At 40.1% G+C, this 16,632-nt stretch overlaps 3 protein-coding genes across 5 annotated transcripts in view; 1 reads left to right on the plus strand and 2 right to left on the minus strand.

Moving 5' to 3' along the window:
- Nucleotides 1-4,322, plus strand: part of lrp2a (low density lipoprotein receptor-related protein 2a) — a gene marked incomplete at both ends in the record, with an annotated part of 44,393 nt that extends 40,071 nt beyond the window's left edge. The window contains 12 exons of the mRNA XM_079170211.1: nucleotides 44-172; nucleotides 276-499; nucleotides 617-796; nucleotides 1,096-1,215; nucleotides 1,415-1,505; nucleotides 1,667-1,734; nucleotides 2,219-2,336; nucleotides 2,463-2,583; nucleotides 2,815-2,925; nucleotides 3,749-3,865; nucleotides 3,972-4,043; nucleotides 4,152-4,322. Of these exons, the coding sequence (XP_079026337.1) occupies nucleotides 44-172; nucleotides 276-499; nucleotides 617-796; nucleotides 1,096-1,215; nucleotides 1,415-1,505; nucleotides 1,667-1,734; nucleotides 2,219-2,336; nucleotides 2,463-2,583; nucleotides 2,815-2,925; nucleotides 3,749-3,865; nucleotides 3,972-4,043; nucleotides 4,152-4,322 (1,522 nt within the window). The remainder of the gene's footprint in view (nucleotides 1-43; nucleotides 173-275; nucleotides 500-616; nucleotides 797-1,095; nucleotides 1,216-1,414; nucleotides 1,506-1,666; nucleotides 1,735-2,218; nucleotides 2,337-2,462; nucleotides 2,584-2,814; nucleotides 2,926-3,748; nucleotides 3,866-3,971; nucleotides 4,044-4,151) is intronic.
- A 51-nt stretch (nucleotides 4,323-4,373) lies between these two features.
- Nucleotides 4,374-8,965, minus strand: rdh1 (retinol dehydrogenase 1). Its single transcript, XM_079170166.1, has 6 exons — nucleotides 8,629-8,965; nucleotides 7,399-7,434; nucleotides 6,922-7,252; nucleotides 6,058-6,316; nucleotides 5,732-5,895; nucleotides 4,374-5,641 (listed from the first exon to the last, which is right to left on the minus strand). Exons 1-6 carry the CDS (start codon nucleotides 8,677-8,679, stop codon nucleotides 5,415-5,417), a joined length of 1,068 nt encoding a protein of 355 aa, XP_079026292.1. The 5' UTR covers nucleotides 8,680-8,965; the 3' UTR covers nucleotides 4,374-5,414.
- A 170-nt stretch (nucleotides 8,966-9,135) lies between these two features.
- On the minus strand, nucleotides 9,136-12,915 carry dhrs9 (dehydrogenase/reductase (SDR family) member 9). 3 transcript variants are annotated; one of them, XM_079170169.1, is made up of 5 exons: nucleotides 12,761-12,915; nucleotides 11,054-11,383; nucleotides 10,160-10,418; nucleotides 9,903-10,066; nucleotides 9,136-9,506 (listed from the first exon to the last, which is right to left on the minus strand). In XM_079170169.1, the coding sequence occupies exons 2-5, from the start codon at nucleotides 11,364-11,366 to the stop codon at nucleotides 9,277-9,279; spliced, it is 966 nt and encodes a 321-aa protein (XP_079026295.1). In that variant the 5' UTR covers nucleotides 11,367-11,383; nucleotides 12,761-12,915; the 3' UTR covers nucleotides 9,136-9,276. The 3 variants fall into 3 exon arrangements, with proteins under 3 accessions (XP_079026295.1, XP_079026294.1, XP_079026293.1); XM_079170168.1 differs by having other exon boundaries at nucleotides 11,054-11,371; nucleotides 12,761-12,891; XM_079170167.1 differs by lacking the exon at nucleotides 12,761-12,915 and adding an exon at nucleotides 12,493-12,693.
- Nucleotides 12,916-16,632: the final 3,717 nt, after the last annotated feature.

The raw sequence follows: 16,632 nt of genomic DNA on the forward strand, positions 1-16,632 counted from the left end.
AAAATTTTGTTCAGTAGCTCAGTATGTATTTATCACCTTACAGGCACATTTACTGGACAGATTCAGGGACCAATCGAATTGAAGTGGCCAAACTAGATGGGCGGTACAGGAAGTGGTTGATCCACGCAGACCTGGACCAGCCAGCTGCTATTATTGTCAATCCATCACTTGGGTATGAAGATGATGATGTTTGCATCCATTCCTTTGTACAGTCTCAAATATTTGTACCCAGACAAAAAATAATGTTTTGTCTCTGATTATTTCGGTGTTGACAGGATGATGTACTGGACAGACTGGGGCAGGAGACCCAGAATCGAGTCAGCGTGGATGGACGGTCAGCACAGAGAGGTGCTGGTGAAGGAGGAGGACCTGGGCTGGCCTACTGGGCTGGCTCAGGACTATCTGAATGGAAACAGGATCTACTGGTGTGACTCCAAAGAAAACATAATTGAGTCCATGAAGCCCGATGGCACAGACCGGAAGATCGTCATATCAGGAGGTCAGAACACTGACTGCCAGTCTGCAGAAAAACACAACAGTTTTATGGTGTTTTATCAAGTATTATATTTAAGTAAGAGTGGAGGCGATTTAAAGTATTGTGTTTTCTCTTTTTCAGACATTGGTCACCCCTACAGTCTGGATGTGTTTGAGGGGCATGTGTACTGGACGACAAAAGAGAAAGGCGAAGTGTGGAAGACTAACAAGTTTGGGAAAGGACATAAAGTCAAAGTTCTAACCATCAACCCCTGGCTGACTCAAGTCCGCATTTACCAGGAGCAACGACACAACCAGTCAGGTCAGAGGGATTCATATAAAGAAAAAAAAAAAATGCATGTTGACTGCTTTTTTTTTCTTTTAGAAGAGAAGAGAGGATGTCAATCAACAGTTATGTTTTGAAACTATATATACATATATTAGGAAAGCTTTATTGAGATTAACAACCTTTTCTTCCACGTGTGTCCGGGCCGAGAAAGGCAGCAATAACAAAGAGTAACAGACATGTCTTAAAATCTGAATAAAAATGAAATGAAATGATATAATCTCTGCTCTGAGCAATATCTAACAGTATTATTCTTTGTGCTCTTACCTCTTCAGTACCCAACCCTTGTAAGAATGTGTGCAGTCACCTCTGTCTCCTCCGGCCTGGTGGATACACCTGCGCCTGCCCTCAAGGGTCCTCTCTGGTGCAGTTTGACTCCAATGAATGTGATGCAGGTAAACAATCGCCTGAGTGCATCTGCTGCCTGCACTCTTGTGTTAGCTGTTGTGTTGCATCTCATTTTGCATTCGTAAATCCATTCTTCACATGTGCCTGCCTGCTCCTGTGTGTTCCTGTGATACTGTGGTGTGATACTGTTTTGTTGTTGTTGTTGTTGTTGATGATTCTGTGTATGCCTGGCTTTTGCTCCTGCAGCCATTGAGGCACCCATTGCAATGCCCGCTGCATGTAGATGCATGAATGGTGGAACCTGCTACACTGATGAAGGCGATCTGCCCAAGTGCAAGTGAGTTTAGCTGTTGGTGCCATTCACACCAGTGATTGATCAATTCTCCATCAGTCATATCCAGAATTGCCGGATATTTGTGCTATTCCACTTCTTTGAAATACGCTTCAAGGTGTTGTTTTCCCAAGTAGGAATATTCTGTTTATCATGCCTTTCTGCAGATGTCCATACGGTTATGTGGGCAGCTATTGTGAGATGGGGAAGTCAAGGGGTGCCCCAGCAGGAACAGGTACTGTAATTCGCCCATATGAGCTTTTATTTATTTATTCTCATGGCAGTTAATTATTTTCTCCTTTAACTTAAAGAGTTGTCCAAACAAATGCTTCCAACCAAAACCTGTGGGAGTCCTTCAGACATGCAGTGGTTGACATGTGGGAGCTGCTGCACAGTGACTAATTCATAATCTGTTGGCTTCACTGGAGCAGATCAAGGCCAAATGTGATGAATTCACACAAAGCTACTCAGGCCAACCAAAACAGTCTGCCTCAGCATTCGATGAAGATGTTTACTGAACAAAAGCATACATTTGCTTAATAAATAGCCAAGTAATACTATAATTGATCACAGTTCAACTTTTCTAATGGTTTAGCAAACAAATGGGTCAGCCAAAGAACATGAACTGTAAAGGACTAGTCGACAAAATGTTATTACAGTAGGAATTTTTATGATCAACGCCTTATTGCAGGGGTCTAACATGCATACTTTTTCTTTAGCCGTGGCTGTTTTTCTGGCGGTTATTATCATCCTCATCACTGGAGCTTTGGCTGTCGGGGTTTTCCTCAACTACAAACGAACCGGATCTTTCATCCCCTCCATGCCCAAACTACCCAGGTGAGCTGGCTGTTTTTTTTCTCTCTTTGTGTCGCTCTGTTTTTCACTTATGAATAACTCTGCTAAAGTTGATGCACGCAGAATTAAGATCAAAGTTCAAATTGAAGTGTCTTGCTTTTTGTCCAGCCTCAGCAGCCTGGTAAAGTCCGGTGACACAGGGAATGGTGTCACGTTTCGCTCTGGTGATAATGTTGACCTTGGACCATCACACATTGGAGTGTCATTCATTGACACAGCCATGCAGATGGTAAGTCCTGGAAGGGTGCTTATTAGCAGTAAATATTTCCCCAAGTCACTGAAAGTGTGTAGTACTATCAGCACTTTTTACTAGCGACCTAATGCTTTATGTGGTATTTATTGACAACTTTAATTGTAGCACTCCCTCTAGAACTGCTTGTGTAAGCAGCGGTTTAAAAACGGTTCATGGTGTGTTTTGGTGAATGTAAAAAGCAATCTTATCAATATAATATCCTCGTAGGACGATAACTTTGCCATGGAAGCTGGGAGGCCGCCAATCACATTTGAGAACCCGTTATACGCAACAACTCCTGGAGTGTCGGGTGATCCTGCTGTCATTCACGCCACACAGGTACAACAATGATTGGCTGAATGATTTTTTTCAATTTCCCACATGGAGTTACATGACATTAACACCACACTAAGTCTTCCAGCAGTTGACTCATGGTCCATAATAACATCTTTCTAAAATCATGATATTAAGGACAATATACAACAAAATGCACTTCATTTTGTATTTAATCATAGTGTAATCACACAGAGGTTATATTGTTTGTGAGCAGAATATCTCAAAGTGATTCATTATGAACAAATCTGATTGAAATATAGTGAATAATGGACTGCTGGACAAATCACTGTTCATTGATTTTGAGGGCAACTGAGATGGTGGATTTCTACTGAAGCTAACAAAATGAGGGCTTTGATTTATAATGTTATGGGTATTTTTGTTTTCAAGATCAACGTTTTTATTTTACAGATGTACATTAAGTGATAGGAATAATATGTATGGATGTGTTTGCTGGCCAGTAGATCCTTTTCATTGCCAAATTATGAAAAATAGAAAGAAAGAAATACCTACACACTGCTGCGTCGTTCCACATTTTTTTTTTATTCTACATGGCCATGACAGCTTCATTAGGTCCTTTACTTTTGTGGACAAAAACATTTTCATATCCATGTACAATAACAGAAGAATGTGCGACAGTGCAGGTATTTTCGGGTCTTTTTTGCATAGAATTGTTATCCAACACCTGCAGAGAATGTATGTGTGTGTGTGTGTGTGCCTCCTGATTATTTTATTAACCATTCAAAATGAAAGAAAATGTCATTAGTTAAACCAATTAGATCAATCATCACGACTGAGGAAACTGACATGACAACCTAAATCTTAACAGGTGACTGTAAATGTGAGTGGTGAGCAGTTGGAGAACAAGTTTGTAAACCCGGCGTATCACGGAGATCCGAGTGTGGGCATTGTGAACACATCTTCTGTCAGCACCAAACCTGTGCAGGTGACTCTCTTAAATACAGTATGTGCATATAAAACCGTGTAAGCTAAAATATTATTACTGCTAATATTAAGTGTGATATCACCTCAATGTTTGTGTGTGTTTGCAGGAGTCAAAGTGGAGCTTATTCAAGCAGAAATTAAAGCCAAGCACCACATTTGAAAATCCTTCATATTCAGAGGTAGGTTTGGACACAGTCGTCTCAATGAAAAACGTGTTTAAGACATAAAGTTACAAAACAAAGTACAGGTGTTCTTTCAGTGTGTTTACCCTCTGAATTGTTGTACAGATGAAGGATGAAAAGCCTGTAGGACGCACAGGGGACTCTTCTGCCCCCGAGCCCTCTCCGTTTGTCCCACCCGCCAAACCTCAGAAGACGAGTCGTCCGAGCACCTTTTCGCCAACCGAGGACAGTTTCAAAGACACAGCCAACCTCGTGAAAGAGGACAGCGACGTATAGCCCCTCTCTCACAGGCGGGAATCGAAAAAAAAAGAAACACACTTTGCACAGAATTTATTTTTTTATGCAGCCTGTGTACAAAAACTCAAATTGTTTTAGGAAAGAGAAATACATTTCTAATAGAATGAAGATAAAAGTCTCATGTGACTACGCCTTCTGACATTTCTTATGCCAATTCTTGTGTAAATGTTTTCTTTATTCTGATGTACAATATGTATATCTTTGCACTGAAGCTGCTGATAGAAATGTTGATAAATAAATTGTATATTTGTAAATTTGAACAGTAAAATTTTGTCAGAAAATATCTTTGAAATAGATCCTATAGTTCAACATAAACACAATAACACAGATAAAAAGTGAGCTGCATTCTGAATGTACAGTACTTATATGATTGAAGGTTATCAGAGAAATGTGTGAAGCAATGATATTTTTTTTTTGCCACTGAACAAAACTGAAGATGTATTTATTTCATCTTTCATGTTTATATACCTCATTTCAGGGCTGGAAACTAAACAAAAGCAAGACAAAAATAATTGGACTTTAACTTATGCCATTACATTTTTCAAAGATATGTGCTCCAGTAAAGACAGTGAAACAAAATATGTGTGTGAGGCATACTTATTGTACTGAATCAGACTCATTATGTTCCCTGACTTCTTATGAATTTGAATCAAAATGATCATTTATTTAGCAATGATATTGGAACAATGGCCAAAATTGTTTGGAGCAATACTTGAACGTGTCCATGTTTGTTATGCATGGAAATAAATTAATGTAGTTGATTATCTTGAAGAGCAACACATGACCTGAGGGTGCAGGGGTAGACGGTCCTTTTATAAACACGGTGAATCAATTCTTAACTTTAGAGAATGATTTATTTTTATCATAATGAGCCCAATAAAAACTGTGATCATTCACAACTTGCCGATATGGTTTAAATTGCTGCTGCTGAGACATGAAATTAATAAATTTCCTATTTTGTAACACTTGTCTTGAATCTTTTTTTTTTTAAATCTTGTCACAATATATTTTATTTCATCACTTTCATCTGTCATATCATGTATCTGTCATACCGTTAAGTTTAGCTGCCTGTTAGACATTTCTTCGGTCCTTCGGTAAAGGAAGAATTGCGTTGGTAACAAAGTCAGACACAAATGAAGGGAGGTACGACAGAGGAATCCAAAAGAACTTGGCATCCCAGCCTGCACCATAACGTGTGCGTGGGAAGCGAGCTGTCAGCGCGTGCTCCATACACCTGGTCACCTTGGAGAGATCTGCACTGCACAAGATGCCCATGGAGAAGCCCTGAGCTTTCACATCTGACAGAGAAAAACAAAGCAGAGGAGTCGTTCATCCTTGTCATTTGAAACTATTTGTTGCTGAATGTCATCAACTTCACTTCCACTCACAGTCATCAAAGTATGTCTTTCCATAGGAGTCTTTGACCTCTTGAGGGAGGCGGGTCCACAGCCTCCTCAGGTCAGCTTCAATAAGATCCAGTCTGGTAACACCGGTTTTGAAGAAGCCAGGCTCGATAATGCTCACTTTGATGCCGAAGTGATGCATGTCCCTCCTGGGCAGAAGAAGAAAAACAATGTTTCCTTTGTGCAGCTGGAAAGCTTTTTTGAGGAATGATTGCATGCTGAACAAGCAGGTTTGTTTTGTTTCTAATAACACCCTTACAGTATTTCCTGTTTTAAAAGAATGTGTGATAAATCTGTTGTCTTCCCACTACCTGAGGATGTCGGAGAAGGCTTCCACTCCCCATTTGGACAGGCAGTATCCTCCACCAATGAGAGACAGTCTGCCCAGAATACTGGCCACATTTACCACCCTGCCCTGGGCCTTTTTCAGCAGAGGCAGAAACTGGAGCGTCACCTCAATAACTCCAATCAAGTTTACATCCAGAACCTTTGTGAAATCCTCCAACTTCATCCAATCGTTTGGACCGATGGGTACGGACCTGCCAGCGTTGTTCACCAGACCCCACAGACCTGCAGAGAATAGAGAATTTTCTTAATGGATTAATTGTTTTATTTATAAAATGTAAAAGAATGATAATAAAATAAATGGGAATTCTAAAGACTATCTCACCAGTAATTTAATGCATTTATATGTGTTTCTATGGCACATGTTTAATCTTATAAAAACAAATCCTCTCCAGATGTTCTTTTTGGTCAAATCTGATTCTGAAAAGAGGAAATGATGGTGGATGGCACTAATCGGTGTTGAAATGGCAGGATATATAACATACATGAGTACACATATACTGTATTTAGGAGTTACAGTATGTCCACTACTCAACCCAACAGAGACTGACCAGACATGTTCACTAATTCCAATAAAGTCTAAAAAGCTTCTAAAAAGTTGACACTCACCTTTTTAAAATATATTTTTTTTATAAAACTGTAGTTCAAATTAATGTTTGGAGAAGCATTACTGGCTTAAAAAAAAAAAGACTGAGGTATTTTCTCCCTATCTAGTAGGAGGAGGATGGGTTGATGATGGGATGGTCCAGGTTGCCTTTATCTCTCCCAGTGCCTCCCTCTGACTGGCACCCTATCTGTGTGAACCCCCCGCTGCTGTCCGCCCGGCTCACCTCGCTCTCCGACCTCTTTGCTCACAAACTCCACCGCCCTCCCGATGCTCGCGCTGTCTGTAACATTCAGCAGAAGGGTCTTCAGTCTGGGGGAGGCCAATGCTGCCAAATCTGCTGCGCCTTTCTCCGCGAGACACGCAGCCACTACGTGGAAGCCTTTTCCATCCAGCTGCCTGGCCAGCAGATTGCCGAAGCCGCTGTCACAGCCGGTGATGAACACGTGCTTCTGGTGGAAGCCATCCACTTTGTAGGAATCTCTGATGTACCAGCGGATGACCGCGAGTATGATCAGCAGTAAAGCACAGGTTACAGCCAGGTGGCACTGGATTACCTAAAACACAAAATCCACAGCTTTGACTAAATGCCTCATTTTTCCTTCGAAATATCCTACACATTCCACTTAAAAGGTTAATAGCAATGGTGAAAATAGAAGTGAGTATTCATACATAAAGTGTGAACAGAGATAAATCAACTTACCTCTAATAAATATGTCGTCAGATTGTCAGTCGACCCCTGAGGGGAGAAAGTTGAGATGTATATTTTAAGTAAAACTTGACTTTGCATATTAAAGAGCAATTCAACCCCCCCCCCCCCCCCCCCCATTTTACCTTGAACACACACAATTTCACATAGTAAGAAAATGCTTTCAAACTCATAGTTCAAAATGTTCATTGTCCTAAATAAATGTTTTTTAACCATAGCTCATGTCTGCTCTAGCGCCATCTAGTGGGATAATATGACCATGGAAGTCATGGGCCTTTCCACTAGACAGGATACTGGTATCTACGTATATATGAGAGAAAGGGGACTGTCCACAATGTCAGTGTCCAGCAAATAAGGGGTCAGTTCAGTCGAATAACAAAAGAGTCCAAGGGGCATAGACCTGATTTTGGTTGTTGAAGTAGTTGGAACTAATTTCAGCACATTTAAGAAATATATATATTTTCAATGTAACATTTATTTTACCAGGAATATTTGCATGTGAGATTCAGCATCTCTTTTACATGGGTTTCACTCAAAAGAGAGAAAAAAACAGACATTAAAGAAAACAACAAATAAGTAAAAACAAACACAATTTTGAGTTACTTGTACTTTACTTGAGTACTCACATTTTATGGTATTTTACACTTCTACTTTTCCAAATTTCAGGAGGGAAATATTGCACTTTTTCCTTCGCTACATTGATCTGACAGCTTTGGTAAGCAGTTACTTTTCAGATTATGATTTTACATATAAAAAACACAAGATCAGTTTTAAAATGTGTTTTACTTTTGATATTTTAAGCACATTTTCTAAGGCATTTTGCATAGCGGTTACAACTTTGACTTCAGTAAAGGATTTGAATTCTTCCTCTACCACTAGGATATACCATCACATAAGAGATCAACAGAATTTTGATTGTGTCGCTTTGTATTTCCACAGACAAAACCCCATTCACCTCTATTGTACAGAGTCTTAGCAGTGGAGATCAGAGTAAACAAAGCCTATTGCATAGCTAAACACCACAAGAGGTAAGATTAGTTTATTTTGGTGAACTGATCCTTTAACGCAATACATTTTTCACTCAACCACCAGATGGCATCTTGTCTCAATAAGTCACAAATAAACAAAAGCACAGTTTGTATCCAGATTCCGCTTGTTTGCTCCCAATTAGCATCAAACCCAATTATCAGATTCAAATTGTGTAAAATAATAATGCAAACCTACCATGGCTAGTTCTTCAACGAAGGATAACTGAACGCGAAGATCCGTTCTCATTCAAGTTGTGTCAGAGTGCGACGATTGTTTTCTGGGCGTCTGCGGTGCCAAGGTCCATAGTGGATATAACAGCATGGATAAACATTTCACACACGCTGGGTTATGTAAGAGACAACCTGGTCTTGATAACTGAATTCCCCTTTTACCTCAAATTCACTCTGAAAACACAACATCTCTGGCCAAAGGTGACAGACTGTTCCCTGTATTTGATGCTGAAATTAAATCAACATTAATGTATTTGAAGAGCGGGTTTAAACAGAGGCGGAGGAGTCAAAGTCCATCAAGAACAAACGCTTGAAGTTGGTTGGAGTTGTGACACTAATCAAGATAATCATATAACTTAAGAAAAGGCCATTATGTGTAATATATTGAAATGAGATCTTATAATCAATACGACACACACGATAATGTCTGCAGTCAGAGACACAATTAAGAGCTAAATAAGCTTATTATACATAAAATGGTTATATGATTTTGTCAATGGTGTATTCCTTCAAGCACAAACATTTATTACAGTAAAAAAAATAAATGAAAGCCACGTAGGTGTGATGCAAATTAGCCCAATTTATTTTCTTCCCACAACTGATTTGACAGACGCTACTTTGCAGGTACTACTGGCATCAATGCTGGGATGTTTTTACGAAAAAGTCTATCCATGATGAAAGTTGGCATGTAGGACACAGGCAACCAGAAGAACTTTGCGTCCCATCCAGCAGAGTAGCGAGTACGAGGATGCACGGCAGAGACGGCGTGCTCCATGCAGCCGACCACCTTCATCAGATTACTGTCTGTCAACATCCTGAACCTTTGACTCAACAAGTCAATCGCTGAAAGACAACCAGTTCAGACGTATTAGGTTTATATACAGGAAAACAATATTTTACAGGTCTGTTATTTCTAATTAGTTCCTAATAATTTCCTTTCTTAAAGAGAGCTGTGTAATTTGGCACTAAATATAGGTAAAACAGACAAAGTGCCTTTGGTACGCATCTATTATAAACTACTACTCAGAAGCTTCAAATTAAATTGCTTATTCACTATAGAACTGAATATCCGTCTTTTTAAGTTAAGATCATTTATGTCATGAAGACGATCACAGATCATTAGTTGGAGAGATGGGCAGCATTCGACAAAATCATCTCCTCTCATCTATGTGAATTGTTCAGTGATATCTTGACCTATATAAAAAAAATATTATTTATTACCAAGGTGGAGTAACTCACATGCTTTCAAGAAACCATATCCATATTCATCCTTCACATTCTGAGGTAATCTGTCCCAGAGCTTCTTCAGGCTATTTTGCATCAAGTCTACATCGGTCACATTTGTTCTGAAGAAGCCTGGCTCGATGCATGCGACCTTGACTCCAAATGCTGCCATGTTTATCCTGAAACAGAAAGGAGGGCAAGTTGCTGTAAGTTGCAAAGACATTCGTGGCAACAATGTGGCTACAGCATGAAACGGTTGCATCTTCTCTCACCGCAGACTGTCATTGAAGGACTCCACTCCAAACTTGGACACGCAGTACGGCCCGCCGAACGGGCTGCATCGCCCGAACACGCTGGCGACGTTCACCACTCTGCCTCTGGCCTTCTTGATGAGAGGGAGGACGCTCAGCGTCACGTCGATCACGCCGCATAGGTTGACAGCGAGCATGTCCTTGTAGTCGTCTATGGTGAGCCAGTCAGTGGGACCGGACGGCAGAGCGACTCCAGCATTGTTCACGACGGCCCACAGGCCTGGAGCGGCACAACAAGACAATAAACACAAAGAGATGAGAGTGTTAAAAGTCAGAAATACATATTTTTTCCTCTTACCTGTAGTGCTATTTATCAATCTAGACTGATTTAGTGCAAGTATTTTTTTGGAGATATTGGCCGTAGAGATGTCTGCCTTCTCTCCAATATTTTGGGACTATATGGCACTCGGCTTGTGGTGCTCAAAGCTCCAAAAAATACATTTGAAAAACTAAACAGCAATCATGACCCTGTTGGGCATAATAATCCACAGACCTTGTTGTGAGCTCTGTGGATTACTCTAAAATATTAATTTCACTATCATAGAAGACAAGAATAAGTTTCACCATAATAGACAATACCAGATTACATGACCCCTGGTTTTGATAACTGCATCCCCCTTTTACCTCAAATTCATTCTGAAAACTCAAGATCTCAGCCCAAAGGTTACAGTCAATGGTGTAATCCTTCCAGTACAAATATTTATTATTAACAGGTAAGAGGAAAATATGTATTTTTGAACAACATATGTTGATTCAACTGAAATCCTACAAATGCTGTTAACTCTGAGATTAACATAATACCTGTGAGATAAACAGACATTAAATGTGACAAACGAGTACCTCAAAGCCACTCACCCTTCTGTCCAACCAGAGTCTTGATGGAAGCTGCCGTTTTGCTGACACTCTCTGAGTCGGTGACATCCAGGTGAAAGGTCTCTAGTCTGTCGGAGGCGGTCTTCTTCAGCTCATCCTCACCCTTCTCAGTGTAACAAGCCGCAATTACATTGAAGCCCAGCGCGTCCAGGTGTCTCGCGAGGAGATTACCAAACCCACTGTCACAGCCAGTGATGTAGACATATTTATCTTCTTTGTTGGGCACTCGTTTCCTTTCCTTGTACCAGCGATAGACCAGCCAGGGAGCTACCAGTCCGACGACATACAGGAACATTATTTCTAAAAACCAGACTGTCAAGAGTTATGTGATAAATAACTTGCATCAACACCGTGCAGATGTACAATGTTATACTGGTTCCACATGAAATGAAATGTTTACACAAAGACTGACATGTGATACTGTGAGACAGTTGTGACAAAACTCCGCCTTGTTGCATTCTTATTTCTCAGTTAGACCTCCAGCACTGTGGAACATTTTACAATTTAGTTGACAAAACAATCTCCCAACGAGGTTGATGTCGTTGCTTTTTTTTGGAGCTTTTAAACCATCAGTGTTCTTCAGCAGATGGAGTTTTTGCCTAATCGTTACATAATCTGACTGATTAGAATCATATTTTTTAAGATGAAATGGATAAGACGTCCACAAAGCAGTCAGATCAAATGGAAACGTAAACATCCTAAATTCAACGACAACTGGGCATACTCCATTACAGATTGGGATATCAGATGCTGGTTTTTTCCGGGGTCAGGAATACATTTTCAATCTCATATTTGATCAAAGGTTTACAGTTTACATAAGTCCTACAGTGAGCCTACCTGTCAACACATCCTCATGCTGAGCAAACAATACACTTAAGATCTCAAACTGAAACCATCTGAACAATGTCAACCTCACCTTTTAACTGAATTGAGCATGAAACTGAGCTGTGGAAAAACCTGTCTTTCTGTGGGCGGATTGAAATGCATGGAGGAATGAATGTGTGTTACTCAACATGGAGGCACATTTTTGTGCAATGAGTCCTCTGTCAGCATTGCACCATTTGATGCCTCACTAACCGTAAAGGTTTTTAGATTTAGTCTTAAAATGATACAGAATATGAACTATTGGCCATTGCATTTTCCCCAAGGCCCAAGCTGACATCTTTAAATTGCTTTTATAATACTAAACACACAATTTAGGCTAAATATAAATGCAAAGGCAAGATTTGACTGACTTTTTACAAATTAGCCAGATCAACTGAGACTGAATATTGTATTCTGGCTGCAACTAACAGACGGTCGATTATTTTCTCAATGATTGATTCAAGGTCAATTAACAGTGTAATATGCTCTTTACTTTTTTTTTTTTCTTTTTCTGGTCGACGGATAGTGCAAAACTCAAAGATATTCAGTTTACTTACAAGAAAAGCAGCAAAATCCTCACTGGAATGTGGGAATGTTTGGTATTTTTACATGAAAAATGAACCAAAAAATCGATCAAACGTTTAAAAAACAACTGTTTCCAAATAATCCTCTGGGGCAATTATTCCCATTTGAAATGTTACATATTAGAGAATACACAACTTCCCCATGTGCACAGAGATTCAGAGGACTGGCGGTTGTAGTTTCAGGTTTAACTAGTTGAGCGACTCAAAGAGTTGAATGACAAAAAAGAAAATAGAAACTTACGCGTATATGTTGTGAACAGTGTCGCAGGTCTGAGCAGCAGGACGCGAGTCTTCAGGTGAGACGGTGGCGAGGGGGAAAGAGTTTTTGTTGTTCTTTTCCTTCTACATTTATTTAAATGAACTTCCGGGGAACTCAGCTGTCCTCCTTTGCCTTCTTTTTCACGGAAATGATGGGTTGAGATCGCCATCTGCTGGAGACAGCGTGATAATGTCATTCATTCCTTCCTTCTTACCTACCTTTCTTTCTTGACAGACAGACAGACAGACAGATAGATATTCTGCTCCACCCCTGTCCAGCCCTCCATTTTTCAAATCCCTTGACACTTTGATGAGTTCCTTGTGTATTTAGTTCAAATGCCTCCTTCTCCTTGTGTCAGTTTGTCATCTTTTCATAGTCGATCCGGTTCCCCAAATGTTGCAGTGTTCCTGTCTGGTTTTGGTTTACCGCTCACAAGACAGCATACATGATCTGCTCCTGGAGAAAATCTCAGTCCAGCAGCAGTATTTTAAGATGAAGATGATGCAGGAGTCACTTTGTCACCCACCTGGATGTTGTCCGCGAGAGGCTCAACCGGTTCCCGCAAACCAACAAACCGACTTGGTTTATCATGGTTTGGGTTGAAATATACCCTTTCTGGCAGAAAGCTTCTCCTGCGAGCTAATACACGACAGGACGTCTTGAAACCAGAAGAGGGAACATTTGAGTGTCAAACATTTCATTGTTTTTTTTTTTTGTATCAATTAGTATCTTTTCTGCATCAATTTATGGTGAAAATGTCTTTATTTATGTAAAGGAAATACAAGATTCAGCTGCCAAGTGACAATTTAAAATATGAAAATATAACGGAATATAATGCAGTAAGGCTGTTGTGTTTTTTTAATTGCTTTCAAATATTTATTCTCCTGTAGATCAACCTTTTTGTGTTTTCCTGCTAAGAAATATTACGAGAATAAAGTCGTAATGTAATGAGAATAAAGTCATAATCGTTCAAGACCTTATAGTCTGCAGTGCATTAGGCCAAAGTTACTGCTCTGCTGATCTGGTAGTTTTCCCCTCAGGCCGACTTACAACCAGAGAAACCTGTTTGGGAACCTGGCCTCTGGATGAGACAAATTAAGGAAGCGGCTGTGCGCTGCTTTTCATTGGAGGTTGAAACCACAAAATACCCGAGGACACTCCTGAACAGGCATACATCTCACCATTGCATCACTTTTTATCCGCACAACTTTTAACTTCACCACCTGCCATTACTCCTCCTCAAAGCCTTTCAGTGAGAAGTGTCCTTCTTATCAAAGCATCCTGGAGTAGAGAGACAGTCCCAAAAGTAAGGGGATGCAGAGACAGTGGCACAGAGATAATGGTCAAAGGACCACACGTCAAAATAACTATAGTCAGGAAATAGCCATTTTTTTTTAGAGACAGCGAGATTCTCCTTGTGGCACTGGCACCCCAGTGGTAAGTCTGGCAGGTGTCGGAACTGTGTCAGTCAGGTGCCACAACTGTGGCAGGCGAGCTGCACTCGTTCGGCAGCTGCAGAGCTGAGCGGGCGGAGTGGGCGGAGCCACATTTCCCGAGAACACCCATTGTTGTTACGAGAGGTCAGCTGCCATAAATCAGATTTATGATTTCAGTTGAGTCACCGGAGCCACCCGTTCTCTGTATACATCCTGAGAGTAACCACGTTGTACTTTTTTGTTTCTCATTCATTTTATTTAAGTATGATTTTGCTGGTTTTGCAACAAAAGGGAACATAATACACTCTTTCCAAATTATTACTTTTATAGTCATTTACAACAATCGGTTAAAATAATGGAAATAAATCATCCGTTTTATTATCATTTAAAAGTATATATATATATATATAAAAACGTTTTAAAATTAAAACCCATAAAATCTCCAATCCAAAAATACATGTCTGAAAATATCTTCACTCTTCCTCTGCTTATATGTAGGTGTCAGTCACCACAAGCTGCCAGTGCCAATAGTTGTCACAGGAGTGCCGCCAGCAGTCAGAGGGGTGTCGGAGGGTGCTGCCAGCACCTCGGCCCTACTGATTTTGTTGTTGTTCCCTGTCAGGCACGGTCTCTCCTCACACAGCCCCCTCCTCCCTTCTTTGCTGCTCTGTAGCAGCCACACACACACTCACAGTTAACCCTCCTGTTATGTTCGTTTCTTAGGTACAGCCATAAACCGGCAGGGGGGGGTTGAAAATACGTGATATTTTTTATTTTATTTTTTTCACGTTGATTACACTAATTAAGGCAAGCAGAAGAAGTTTCATACAGAAAAAGTACTTTCATAAAATATTTTTTCTAGATTTTCAAACTTTGAAACGGGTCAATTTGACGGGTCAATTTGACAACATAACAGGAGGGTTAAAAAGTAAACTGGATCACCAAATGCTCGGACAGGCAGTTCATTCACTGGCTCAGTGAATGGAAGTGAGAAATATTTCATGAAACATGACATCAGTTATCAAAAGAAGATCACATAGAGCAGCCTAGGGAACACCTTCTTCCAAGCGTTGTCTGAGGGGAGGCCCAGAGTCAGACTGCTCTGTTGAATTGAGATATTTCATCTGGATTGCTGGATTCTTGATTATTCCACCAGAACCGTTTCCAGGTACATTGATCTCATTCTTTTCTCCCAAAATGTGTTAGTTTATGCATCATGATCTTGCACATGCTAAAATCATATCTGAATATATTTAGATTTTTACTATTTGTTCTTATGGGTTTATCTTCCCCCATCTTCCTCTAGTATTCATGTAACATTCATGTAGACATTCCTTACAAATTCACATTGGGCAGCTGAGGCTCAGAGAAGATCAGAAGATCGGCTGTTTGATCCCCACCTCCTCCAGTCCATGTCGATGTGTCCTTGGGCAAGACACTTAACCATAAATTGTTCCCGTTGGCTGTTAGTTAGTTAATCCTGATGGGCAGGTGGCACCTTGCATGGTAGCCCCTGCTGTCAGGGTGTGAATGGGTGAATGACATGTAGTGTTAAAGCGCTTTGAGTGGTTGGAAGACTAGAAAGGCGCTATAGAAAGCTATTTACATTTGTTTAGTTTTTCTTTAAAGAATGTCCTAAGAATACTGTTCCAATGTTAAAACCCTGAGAAAGCCTTGAGAGAGAACCTGAGGTCGGCATCCTTAGATTACGTATCAAACAACCAGATAAGGTTATTGATATGTCTCTGCCTGTGAATGGATTGGAATGTGGAAAATAAACTGAAGTAACTGTGAAGCCACTCATGCTTTGGCCTCACAACAAACATTGGAAAGATAATAACGGGTTGTTTTTTTTATCAGTGTCTTTGACTATAGAGCCCCCTCTTACCTGTGGTATTATCAATCACCTGTGTTGTGAATAATAACCGGCTGTAAAGAAGGAGCAAATTCCGAACCCAGGCTCTCTTCATGTCCCAGCGGGCATTAACCCCCCGAACATCCGCTGGATTACTAGAAGACATTATGTAATAATAATTAACTTTGAAATAAGGAAATTCCACACAGTTGGGTAGTAATGTTATGGACAGAGACAAATGGATGATAGATCAAATAATGACTCACACCATTCCTAGAAACTTTCTGAAAAACTAAATTAACAGGTGAAATGATTACAAAGTATAAACCGATTTGCTACTTTGCTGCGGCATTTTCCTAAAACTGTAACTACCGTGGTTATTTTGACTGTACATTTTACGACATTTTTATTGGATGCTTATACCAAGGGATGTTTAATTAGTAAATAACACATTTTAAAAATTCTACTGTTTGTTTTCAAAGATACAATGATTTGACTAAGAGCAGTCAAGGAACATTTACTTGGTATTAGTGGATGCATTTTGCCTTACAAAGGTAGTCTAG

The sequence above is a fragment of the Pholis gunnellus genome (assembly GCF_910591455.1).
Source record: "Pholis gunnellus genome assembly, chromosome: 12".
Classification (NCBI taxonomy): domain Eukaryota; kingdom Metazoa; phylum Chordata; class Actinopteri; order Perciformes; family Pholidae; genus Pholis; species Pholis gunnellus.